Source organism: Mixophyes fleayi, chromosome 2, assembly GCF_038048845.1.
Source record: "Mixophyes fleayi isolate aMixFle1 chromosome 2, aMixFle1.hap1, whole genome shotgun sequence".
In the NCBI taxonomy this organism is placed as follows: Eukaryota; Metazoa; Chordata; class Amphibia; order Anura; family Limnodynastidae; genus Mixophyes; species Mixophyes fleayi.
The window spans coordinates 188804075-188817069 of NC_134403.1; the positions used below are offsets into that span (position 1 = coordinate 188804075).

Genomic DNA, 12995 nt, shown 5'->3' on the forward strand with positions numbered 1-12995 from the left:
TCTATACCAACAACATGTCCCCCTTTTTCTGTAGGTACCAAATAGACACTTGGGGCTAAATTTATCAAGCTGCGAGTTTCTGGCAGGTTTGAAAAGTGGAGAGGTTACCTCTAGCAACCAGATTCTTGTTAGCATTTATTTAGTACTTTCTACAAAATGACAGCTAGAATCAGATTTGCTGCTATAGGCAACATATCCACTTTTCAAACCTGCCGGAAACTCGCTGTTTGGATTATTTACCCCATAGTGTTCTACATAACCAACATTTCACTCACCAATTCAAATTCTTCTGGGTCAGCTGCCATACCACGCATGCCGTAACGGTGAGCATCTTTTGCTAGTCGATTGGCAAATTCCTCTCCAGTTCCAGTCTGGGAGCCATAAAATACAACTATGTTTTTCCCCTAGATGCAAAGAGGGAAAAAGAAAAAAAAAAAAAAAAAAGAAAAAAATTGGAATTTATGAAGCACATTGAAGATATGTGTTTAGACTAGTTAGTTAAAGCCATATTAACATGCCTTTTAATCCATCAGACACGCTTAGTCAGCTATATATCATATAGAACCAATGTTAAGAATCTTACTTTTCATAATTAACTAAGCATAACTTTGTAATAAGGATTACTTTATTTCCCCTTGACACTTAGACCTCTATTGAAGCCACCACAGTCCACATTATCACCCACACTTGTGCATTCCAAACTATACAAGTTATTTCACAACCTTTCAGACTCGTACATCTGGATTCTGTTGAGTATATTGGAAAGAGAACATACAGCATCCAAGTTGTCTTCAGCATCCAGAAGAAATTTGTCTTTGTATAGTTGAGAAAGACATGTCATTGTGACTACCTGGCAGTCCTTCACCAGCATGAAGTCTAGTAGGCAAAACAACCCTGATAATATGGCTTGAAACATGCCAATTAATAGCTCACATCTGGTGTGCCTTAATACAAGTCACAAAACAAACGTGTGCGTCATCACCAGCTCAAACAGGGCTGTTCTAGTCTAGATGGCCCGAATTGTGCTCGTAAACTCCATTAGTCAGAATATAGAATCAAGCATCACACGGACACAAATACTGGTCATTTTTGCTATTCATTTGATGTTTTATTCAATGGAGGGCTCAGTGTGTCATAGTGAGCACACGTTATATGTATTCATTATTACCATACATTCATATTTTAGACATGTTTTACTTTACAGTTGTTCAGTTCCTTTATATAGCTCGGACTGAAACATTTTCAGTATCATCCAGATGTGCCACACCTTAAAGGCAGGGATCTTTTGTTGGGGGTGCCTTGTGGTCTGATGTTATAGCAGTCTAGTACAGTGCCCATTTGTGAGCGTACACTGGAGCCTCAGAATGTTTCACAGAGCACATTGAGAAAGTTATAAAATAACTCACTGTCTTTTTCATCTTATCCACAAAGCTGCTTTCTCGGGATGAGGATGTCGTCCTATAAATAAACAAAAATATGAATTTTTAAACACAACCTAATTTCTTGTTCGAATAAAAAAAAAAAAAACAAAAAAAAAAAAAACAAACATGTTTTCTTTGAAGAATAATAGATTAGTATGTCTTAACAAACCTGCACAGACATTTACTCTGAGGTGCACCCGTTTCCTACACACAGGGGATGAAGTCATTATAGGCTGAAATCAATATTCAGGTGCAGTCTATGATTTCACCAGAAAATGGCGACATCAGAGACCAGTGATCTAAGATCTCACATAGCGCACTGGATGCAAGAAATATCAGCTATCCAAAGCAGCGAATACAGAATATCAAAATATTATGGTAGAAGCCATAACATTTACATCTGTGTGCAATTAAATGTTTAATGGAAAGAAAAACAATCAGGGAAGAGAAGAAAAAAAAAAAAAAAAAAAGTGCTATTACACATACGAATTAAAATAACCTATATAAAATGACATATGAACTCAGAAGAAAGGATTCAAACAAATGAGGATGGGGCGGTGGAGGAGATAATACTATACAATACTTCAGCTTTTTTATTGTATTGGACAAAACTTAAAACATGCAAGACATCCAAACTTGGCAACAAATTGTGATAAAAGAGAACTACCTCCTGCACACCAAAGAAAGTACATGGATAGAAAATGCCTTGAGACATGTTAACAGGGGCTGCCTGGGCGGCATCTGTCCCCCTGGATTGGTCCTATATTGGGCTACCTTGGGCTGGGTCACTGGGCTACATGCATATTTTTCCTTTAAAATGTTACTAATAGGCTGCTGAACAGAGTCACCTCCCGGCCTAAAATTTGCCAGCCTGCCCCTGCTTGCTAAAGACAACAATTATATATTCAAAAAGAGGGTATTACATGACACCCACACTATGTAGATTATGCACAGACCATGAAGATTACTGTAGGGTGGACCAAAATTACAACTCTGGATGCAAATCATAAAATGACAACATGCTTAATTTGGGTTTGCTTCCTCAATAAAAAAAATAAACCTGAATTTTCCCTTAACGACTCGCACCATTATTATTAGTAAAAGTCTTCTACTCTTTCACACTGTCAATACCATTGCTAGAAGATGGTTGTGCCCTAGGACCCAGATGATGGGTGCACGACTGATCACTGGGCTCTTCCTTCTCCTTAAATTATTTTTCTGCATCTTGGCTGGATTCTTCAAGCACCATAGCCCTGGTGGGTCCTGTCCATCCTTTCCCAAACTTGGTAAAGGCCTTTGCTTTTAAACTGGTGCTCAGCCTCCCTGCACCCCATGTATTTATCTCGCTCCTTTTTTTATAGAAATGCTGCATTCTCACCGCTATCATTTTGTACACAAGAATGTTTCCACAAGCTTGTTATTGATTTAGTGATAATCTTTATATAGTGCCACCATGCAGCGCTTTACAGAGAATATTTTATCATTCATATCAGTTACTGCCCCCAGTAGAGCTCACAAGTGCACACGTTAAGTTTGGCAGAAGCCAATTCAACTACCACTGACTTTTTTCTTAATGGGTTACACCTGAATCTCTGCTTTATCCAACGGGATGTTTCTCTACTCTGCAAACATCATCTCCTACGTTATGGTCTTTCTTTGTGTCCTGTAACACTATGGGCGATGTTCAATTGGCCGCCGGACTGCAATGTTTAGCTGCACACATTGCCAGCCTTTGCTGTAAGGAACCTCTGCTCAGTTTTGCTTGCATCTCTATGGGGTGCGAAGAAAAAGGAGTGGAAATTCCATCCTCAACATTAGTGCAAGGTGTCTATGGACCGTTCACACTGAATAAAATCTCCCCCTATATGTTGTTGTCCAGGCAGATTATTAAACTAAAAATCTAAATGCAGTTCATATTGCCATCATTACTAATTAATGAGAAATAATTGCTTGATCACCAAAGACTATTTATGATCCTGGAGAGCACATAAATAATGCAGTAAAAATGCCACCGACCCTTCTACCTACCTGCATACATGAATCCCGAGAAAAAACAAGCTATGAACGATCTACTGGATAGTAAAACAAACTATGAAATATCTGGAGAGTAGAATCTCACTGTTTTTTTCCCCAACACATTACATTGCTTCTCAGTCAAGTTGGCCACACAGATGGACTAATGCTGCCGCTCAGCGCTTGCAGGATGATTGGACAATCTGGTCACAGACAGGGACTGAATGAAATCTTGTTACTGCTGAATCCCTTTTGGGATGACTGAGTTTTGTCAATGTGGTGGGGAGATGACTGAACACAGAGACCATCTGCAGCTATTTTCCAACTTCATTCACTAACATGCCCTATGGTGATTTGATGGATTACAATCATATAATCCCTACTGTCATTTTTGGGCAAGACCTGCTGCAATGTTGGGCCATTTGCCCAATTTCAGCTGCAATATTAGAGCATGTGGCGAGTGTACAACTATTAATCAAATATATTAGAGCCTATTGTGTCTGGAGCACACACCGCATGCATGCATCTAAACTTTCAAACCGTACGCACAATAGTATAGAAAGCAAGATCTGAAGCCAAATCGCTTTTTATTGAAAAAAAAAAAAAAGTTTTATAAAAAGTACAAAGCAAAGTTCCCTCAAAAAGGGCACAGAAGAGAAACAATGGTTGAGAGACTGAATGACAAAAGGTTAAAAATGAAAAGAATAGGTTTAGAAAAGCAAAATAAAAGAGAAGATAAAGTATTTCTGCACAGCCACAGTACAAACACTGAGCATGTATGAGCACGACTCCTCAAGAGAGGAAACATGAGACTTAAGTTCTCACGAGCAGCAAGTTCAAACAGCTTTGGAAACAAAACTAAGGTTTCAGTCCAACTTTCTCAGCATTATCAATGCCATCTCCCCCATTTCCTAAGTACAAGTCTTTTGGACCTGCCTTCAAGCCCAACTCACCCTACTACAATGACATCCTCTTGTGGGACTGAGCTGAAGCATCCCATTTCGTTTTCTAACACTTCTTCTGAGTCCAAACCACAGTGGCTTTATGGGTACCCTAAAGAGACTGAACTCCCAACAGCAGGTAATCGGCGGTGCAAATGTTGTTTCATTGTCAGAAGATATTCAAAGGCTCAGCAAAGTCAGACCAAAAGGAAAATATAAGACTGCAAGAGACTAGCAGCAAACGCTGTTGCAATAATTTAAGTTATTGATTTCAAAGTCTGTTGTTCAACGCATCCCTCCAGAGAATAGACTTGAAGCAGCTCAGGCAGCGCAAGAAAAAAAAAAAAAACCAGGGAAAAAAAAAAAAAAAAAAAAAGCAGAGAAAAAGCAAAAGAATCCTTCACATCTGGCAAGAATGAAAAAAAAGAATGGGAAGGGAGAATGAAAGATCCCAAGATCCACTGCTCCTCAGCTCCCTCTCCTCCCCCTTTCTTCCTCTTCTTGCTCTTTATCTGTGTGGAACAAGTAAACCCACACTCCCCTTCCTTCCGCCACCATCTGGTTTCCCGGGAAACTGTTTTGTATCACAGACAGGATCCCCCTCCTGAGACACACACACCTCCTGCTTTATACCCATTAAAATCTCCTTCTCTGAAAGATCTAGATTGCAATGTCTAGTGGTGCACTGACTAATGAACCCTAAACTTAGTATCCCTATTGCAAGATAAATGCACCAAAGAAAGCCTGTCAAAATATTCTCAGCAACCCAACACATTTAATTCTTTTTAATTCCAAAAGGTAATTTTAGTCATTGTCAGATGATTAAGCAATTCAAGCCCAAACAATCAAAAATAAAAAGGGAAAAAAAAAAAAAAGAATGTTAAAGAGTTGAAGTGTGGAAAATAGATGGAACATACAGTGTAACACTGTTAAAAATGATAGATTTGTTTCTGCTGTTTGCACAAGTTTGTTCTACATTGTGACAATTTCCCTTTGTATGATTTCTTGTCATCAACTGTTCCGAGTCAAACATGCACTCACCTTTGTAAAGCCTATTAAACACGCTGACAGTCTAAAAATAATGTAACCGACCGTACCACTAGTCTTTCTGGAAAGCGTTAATTTCTATGTTGTCTGCAGCATTCAGAATTTTTAAAATGTAACAGTTCCATAGGCATGTTAATTAAGTACATGGTTTACTATGCTGCAGGGAAATAAGACATTAATAAAAGTAAAGACTAGTATTCATTAAAATTAGGTAGGAATTCTTAATTCTTCACTATGATGAAAGCAGGTTCTTAAAATCTAAAAAGATTGTTTCCGTTACCAGAGCAGCATTTATTATCCCACTACAGGAAGGTGTCAATACATTTTCCCATGACTTTTCAATTCTGGGAATAACCTTGTTTTTATTAACAAGATACCCAGACTATGTGCGATGTAAAAAATAATTAATTTTATTTAATCCTTCTGGCCTGGGGCACAAAGAGCAAAAATTCAGAAGACTAAATAAAAATAAATTGTAAATTAGGGAAACGAGATTGGTGAGGCAAAGATAGGCAGTGGTGACCACACTGAACACTGGCAGCTGTAGTCTCAAAATCACAGTTCCTAGCTTTCCCACATCCTGTAACATGAGCTCCCTTTTGTAAGACATTTATCCCATTCTGCTCAGAAGTTCACATCTGAGCCTTCCCCACTGGGCCTCCTTACCCAGAAGGAATCCCTTATACAAACATGGTATGCAGTTGTGCTCAGCAGGAAGGCCAATAGCAGGATCTGTGGACATGTTTCTGTAATACAAGTACTTTAGTGGTTAAACACCAGGTCAGAAACATGGCACACAAGCAGTAATGCAGGTAAAGAAATGACAGCTAGCACAAAGTATCTGTAGATTAGATTAAGTAGTTAATAAGAGAAAACCGCAGTAGTCACTCGTTAATGATGCAGCAACTGAGTTCAAGCATGTTTTGGCTGCTATGTCTGTGGAGATCATGCAGAAGCCAAAAGTACCTTTACATAATGAGTAACTCACCTCATCATCTTTTTAGTTTAATAATTTAATATACATTATCTACACTTGTTATTTTAATTTTAGACTCCAGTGGGGAAGATTTATTTTTTTTTAAACTTTAGTTTATCATGTGTTCCCATACTACAATAAAAGGTTCAATGACAGCCAATGCCCAAGCTAGAACAAGCAAACATATGGCACCACCATAGCTGCTATTCTTGAAATCACTAGGTTTTCAGACAAACCTAGAAGTGGCTCCTGCACCACAAAATATAATGAGGATAGCTTAGTCTGTAACATCCAGTATGCTTAATGCCTTCCTGTATGGAAACCAGGCCCCTTGGATTACTGAACTTCATATCTGCAGTTACCACCAGTGATTAAGAACATTGGGATTGAGAATACATAAGGACATAGAATTCATGGAAGTGCCACTCAGCTTCCTTCGATTGTAGATTTTATGTCCACGGTGCACATAGTAAAAAACAAACAAAAAAAATTATATTATGACCACCGGATTCTGCAAAATTATCTCTCAAGTTCTCCTTACTCCTCATACAGATATAGATAGTTATGCTAGATCATTTTTATTTGCTTCCATTATCCTGCTGCCGAGTAATTGAGTGTGCAGTAAAGAAGCTTGAAATTACAAAATCAAGTGTTTTTTTGCTTGTTTTTTTAAATGTACTTTACTAATAAACCATCAAAACACTCATTACACATATTTCACCAAAGGTTAAAATGTGTGTTCGGTTTGGTCATTTCAGGTGTAGCACCTTAAGATAGTAGGGTTTATGCAGACAACCAACATTTTTAGGTTTTAAATTTTTTTGGGATTGTATTTATCTCAATATGATTCAATCAATGGAAGTGCCACTCCGCTTCCTTAGTGGGTGTGGGAGCTTAGGCACTTATCAACTTCTTTGATCTCTACTCCCCTCCTCTCCTGTGGATACCGCAGTTTTGACTAACCAAGCGTATGCGAAGGGGGCGCCCTGAAGGGCAGAGAATAGAAGCATACAGATTCACATAACAGACCATTTACAGAGCATGGGAGGGTGCGCAGTGTCCCCCAATGGAGTAAGAGAAATTGATTTTGAGAGTTAAAATCTTCTTTTCTCTCTCCTGTCATTGAGGGACACTGCGAGACAATAGGGACATACCAAAGCTGCCCCTAAGGGAGGGAATGCTCTGGAACGGCTGCGCGCAATACGTTCTGGCCAAAGCTCGCGTCTGAGGATGCGAAGGCCTGCAACCTGTAAAACTTAGCGAATGTATGAACAGATGACCATGTGGCCGCTTTGCATAGCTGCTCCGCCGAAGCACCATGGCGTGCCGCCCATGACACGCCAACCGCCCTGGTAGAGTGAGCCCTAAGCGAATCTGGGACCGGGAGAGATGCTCGGCATAGGCCAGGCTGATGGTGGAGGTGATCCACCGAGCAATAGCCTGTTTGGATACCAGCCAGCCGCGATTTTGCGCATTGTACAGGATAAAGAGCTCCTTGGTTTTGCGAACCGTGGCTGTGCGGTCGACATAGCACTGGAGGGCCCGGACCACATCCAGCGATCGCAAGTCGTTGTCAGCGGTGGAAGGCGGAGTGGAAGGGGGAAGGGCGCGGAACGCCGCCACCACGATCTCCTGGTTCAGGTGGAACCCGGAGATGACCTTTGGGACAAAGGAGGGTTTGGTGCGAAGAACCGCTCTATCTTCGGGAAACATAAGAAAGGGTGAGGTACAGCAGAGCGCTGCCACCTCCGACACTCTCCAAGCTGAAGAGATAGCTAAGAGAAAAACCGTCTTCCAAGTGAGGTTATGTAACTCCGCCGTCTGAAGGGGTTCAAAAGTTGGATGGCTGAGTGCCTTGAGCACCAGATTGAGGTCCCAGGGCTCTACAGGGTGAGTGAAAGGGGGCTGAACATGAAGCACCCCCTGCAGAAACGTCTGGACTTCGCTGTTAACCGCAAATTTTCGCTGGAAATATATAGAGAGCCGAGACCTGGACCTTAAGGGATCCCAGCTGGAGTCCCTTATCTAGACCCTCCTGCAGGAAGACCAACAGCCTAGGCAGGCTAAACCTGGAAGTATGGGCACCCCGTGACTCGCACCACAGTATGTATGTTCTCCAGACTCTGATATATGGCCAAGGATGACTACTTTCTGGCCTTGATCATAGTGTCAATAACCCGTGGCGAGAAGTCTTTGGCTTTGAGGATTAAGGTCTCAATAACCACACCGTCAAAGCCAGACAATCTAAATCGTGGCAGAGAAGGGGTCCCTGAACGAGGAGGTCTGGTCGCATTGGCAGGCGGAACGGAGGGTCTGTTGACATTTTTAGAATGTCTGAGAACCATGCCATGTGAGGCCAATGACGCGCTACTATGATTGCGGAGAGCCGCTCTCTTTTTAGTTTCTTTAGTAACCGCGAGAACATGGGTATTGGGGGAAACAGGTACACCAGTCGGAACTGCCATGTAGTTGCCATGGCGTCCGTTGCGTGCGAGAGGATCCCAGGACTTGAAGCAGTACAGGTGGGACCTGGTGATTCAGCCTGGAGGCCATGAGGTCGATCTCTGGCATGCCCCAGCATTGTGCTAGGAGGGCAAAGACCTCCTTGCATAGGGACCATTCACCTGGGTGGACCTTCTGCCTGCTGAGGAAGTCAGCTTCCCAATTGCCTATGCCTGGGATATATACGGCCGAAATCTGGGGCACATGGCGCTCCGCCCATATCATGATTTTGGCAGTCTCTCGCATGGCCCCTGCACTGCGAGTTCCCTCCCTGGTAATTTAGGTATGCCACTGCCGTGGCATTGTCCGATTGAATTTGAAGAGGCTTCCCTGCTAGAAACCTTTGTGCCCTTGTCAAAGTCCTGTGAACCGCCCTGAGCTCTAGGACATTGATTGGTCTCCCCAGGAGGCTACACTTTCAGAGTCCCTGAAACCTTAGGGACCCCGTGACCCCTCCCCAGCCTGACAGACTTGCATCTGTGGTCACTAAAGTCCAGAGGCCTGTCTGAAAGGTCTGACCCTTGTCTAGATTCTGCGTGGTCAACCACCACGCCAGGGATAAGCGGCTTGGTTTCGACAGGCGAATGATCTGCCTTTCTAGATGTTCCTGAGACCCTGACCACTTCCGGAGGATCTCTAGTTGGAGAGGGCAGGAATGGAACAAAGCGAACGGAACCACCTCGTAAACTGAAACCATGGTCCCCAGAAGTTTCATGCAGCTGAGCATGGATACATGTGGTTGGGCCAACAAGGTCCTGGCCCTGCGCTGGAGGGCGCTGATCTTGGCTTGTGGTAAGTAGACTCTGAGTAACCGTGTCGAACACTAGACCCAGAAAGCGCATTCGTTGAGCTGGGATGAGGGAGGATTTTGGCAAGTTTAGAATCCACCCGTGGGCTTCCAGGAACCGCATGGAGGTTCGGATATGGCGAGCTAAGAGTTCTGCAGACGGCGCCTTCAGGAGAAGATCCTCCAGATGGGAGTCACAATAGTCCCCTTTCTGTCTTAGAATTCCCGCCATAGTGGCCATGAGCTTGGTGAACACCCGTGGTGCGAAAGCCAGGCGGAAGGATAGGGCCCTGAACTGAAAGTGGGCCGACCCTACTGCAAAGCAGAGAAGGCAGTGATGCCGGTCCCATATGAGGACATGCAGATAGGCATCGTTGATGCCTATAGATGCTAGGAACTCTCCCTGCTCTATGCTTGCGATGACCGTCCAAAGGGACTCCCTCTTGAACCTCTGGGTAATTACCTGCTTGTTTAGGGACTGCAGGTTTAAGATTGGACGTAAGGATCCATCCTGTTTTGGCACTAGGAAGAGACTGAAGTAGAACCCCTGTCCTCTTTCTACTCCCCATTTGGCAACATGTGCTAAATACCATTTATACAATTATAGTCTATAGTCAAGTTTAGCCAGCTATATTGCCTGCAGTCTGCCAAAGCAAGCCAATTTTAAAAGGTATTGTCAATGGAAAAGATTGATTTCTCAATAGGTTACCCTAGGAACCCATATGTAGAGGTGACAGCAAATGGGCTTCTACAAATAGTTGCAATATTGGTGGGTAATTCTTTGTTTTAGCCTCACTGTATGGAGTGTAAGTATGTAAGGATGTTTTTCACTTTAAAAATCAATTTTAATAAACCCCTTCCCAATATTGGTTCTCTTGCATTGTCCCTCGCCAGGGGCACGCCCACTATTTGCTGTATTTACCATGGGGTGCGACACACACGCCGCTCACCTTTGCTGCCTCCTGGCCCTCTGTAGCAGGAAAGAACAGAGTCTCTAATTGAATTCTTTTTTTATAATTTAATGCCTATATATTATGAAGGGCTTTACAGAGAATATTTACTCATTCACATCAGTCCCAGCTCTCATGGAGCTTACAATCTTCATTCCCTACCACATACACACAAAAGGTTTAATTTCATCAGCACCCAATTAACCCATCAAGTGTGTCAAAGGAAAGCAGAACACACAAACACGATGAGAACATTCGAAGTCCATACAGAGTGCCTTGGTCAGAATCAAGCCTATGAGCCCAGAATTGAGAGACAGCAATGCTAACCTCTGTACTATCACACTGGCACGGTGGTCTAGGGATGCAAAATCAGATCTCATGCTAGAGAGCCAAGCAGCATCAAAGCTCAACAACAGAGTTGTCGGCTACAGGAAAGTGGAGGGACGCTGCTAATTATAGCAAATAGCTTGTGGAACCAAGGACCACAAGAAATGTTCTCTTCTTTTAAAGGGAATGAATTTAGTAAACGTAATGGAAAGTAGAGCCACTGTATGACATTGACATCAAAGGCTGTATATAATGGAGCTGAAAAATAAATTAAACAAGTTTTTATATTTCACAATGTTCTCACTCCGCTGCAGCACGTTGCGGTGTAAGGAGGGAGAGGCTTCCTTTACTGAACAAGCAGACAGTGACTGACAGCTAGGCAGACTTGCTTTGCAGAAACACAATGAGGATTAGTTTCTACATATACAGGTGCTTGGACAATGATGGCATTCAAATCAGTCTCAGCTTAACTGTATCAAATTCCATCTGGATGCTGTTCTACAGAAGTGGAGTGTCTAATGGAGTGGAAAATAATACTTATCCGAACATTCCTCTGCAAATGAACACTGAATGTACTTTATCTTCATGGCTCATATCTAAAGTATTAAACAGTATCTGTCTTTCCCCATGACCCCATCATTATCATCAAGCTGCCCAGATAAACCAGATTATATTTTAATGTGGCTGCAAAAAAAGCTGCAGAGAATACAACACAGAATAATGGTGAGAGAGGGTGAGGCAGAGATTACTAAACCTGCACAAAAGGGCTACTAAACATTACTCCACAGGGTGCCATGTTGTATTGGCAAAGGTGTATATTTGGCCCATGACTGAATGGAAGCCATTTGCTTGAAAGTTAATAGGTGCATTAAAAAGGGATTTAAACTGAAAAAAGGCAGGATCACAAGAATTTAGGACCAGTCAGATGTTGGCTGGAAATACTTTTAATTCACACTTTACTATGAACCCACCATCCCAAAATATCCAAGATTGAGTCAAGCCACAAATCTATAGCTGCTGTAAAAAAATATTTCTACATTGTGTAATCAAAATAGATTTTTGGGGGAATTATCACTAATCAACACAAAGTACTATGTAATGTAAAAACAAAAATAATAACAAATAGATCATTGCATTAGTATTCACCCCCTTTGCCAAGCTGACCCTAAATCAGTAAAGAGCAACCTGAAGAGAGCCACATATGCACGGCGCTCCAACCTTCCAAATTGACACACAAAAAAATCTTATCACTCATGCCAAAGTGCCCCAACATGCTAAAAAATTCCACCACATGCTGCAGTTTGCCAATACAAGCACTCAACTCACACATGCTCTCCAAAAACCTCCACATGCCCACAGACCTGCTGACTCAGTAGTTAGGCTAGTGACCTTTAGTCAAAATACTTGGAGCCAACTGAGGACGGTGGGAGAGCAGAGGGTGCTGCGTGACCTCCCGCAGTGTGCAGAGAAGGTCATATGATGTGGGAGAAACTGACATTCTCGGATTTGAAAGAAAGCGGATAACAAGTCAAAGTGAAACACAGAGAAGGGGACACGGGCTGCCAGCGGCCCAGTGAGATTTCGCCTGTGGGCCACCTGCTGCCCTAAATATTCCCTGGAGCAATCCGTTGTTTTCAGAAGTCACATAATGGATTTAAGTCTACCTACAATTAGTGTTTCAATCAGCTGAATAAATAAATACACCTATATAAGAGGTTCCGCAGTTGGTAACTGCATTTCCAAAGGAGGAAAGACAATGAAAAGCGCCAACTAGGGAATTAAAATATTTTAAAGACTTGATATCAGCTGGAGAAAGAAAAAAAAAAAATTAATGTCCTGCTGTAGTCCAGTCAAAGCCCAAATCGATCCCATAGAGAATCTGTGGAATAATTTGAAAATATTTTTATATTTGTGATTAGAACTTTATTTGGCATTATAAACCATTTTGTTGTGGTGTTCAGAAAGAATTTTGAAGAAACCCATTTTGATTTAATGATTAAGAAACTAAAATGTGAAAGTGCCAAACGGATA

General features: G+C 42.1%; 1 protein-coding gene across 4 annotated transcripts in view; it reads right to left on the minus strand.

Annotated features, from left to right (window-relative positions):
- The window catches only part of POR (cytochrome p450 oxidoreductase), a 41957-nt gene that overhangs the window by 18382 nt on the left and 10580 nt on the right, over positions 1 to 12995 (minus strand). For all 4 annotated transcript variants that reach the window (XM_075195138.1, XM_075195134.1, XM_075195137.1 and 1 more), the window contains exons 3-4: positions 1407 to 1458; positions 276 to 404 (exon numbers count right to left, since the gene is read on the minus strand). In XM_075195138.1, coding sequence (XP_075051239.1) covers positions 276 to 404; positions 1407 to 1458 — 181 coding nt within the window. The remainder of the gene's footprint in view (positions 1 to 275; positions 405 to 1406; positions 1459 to 12995) is intronic.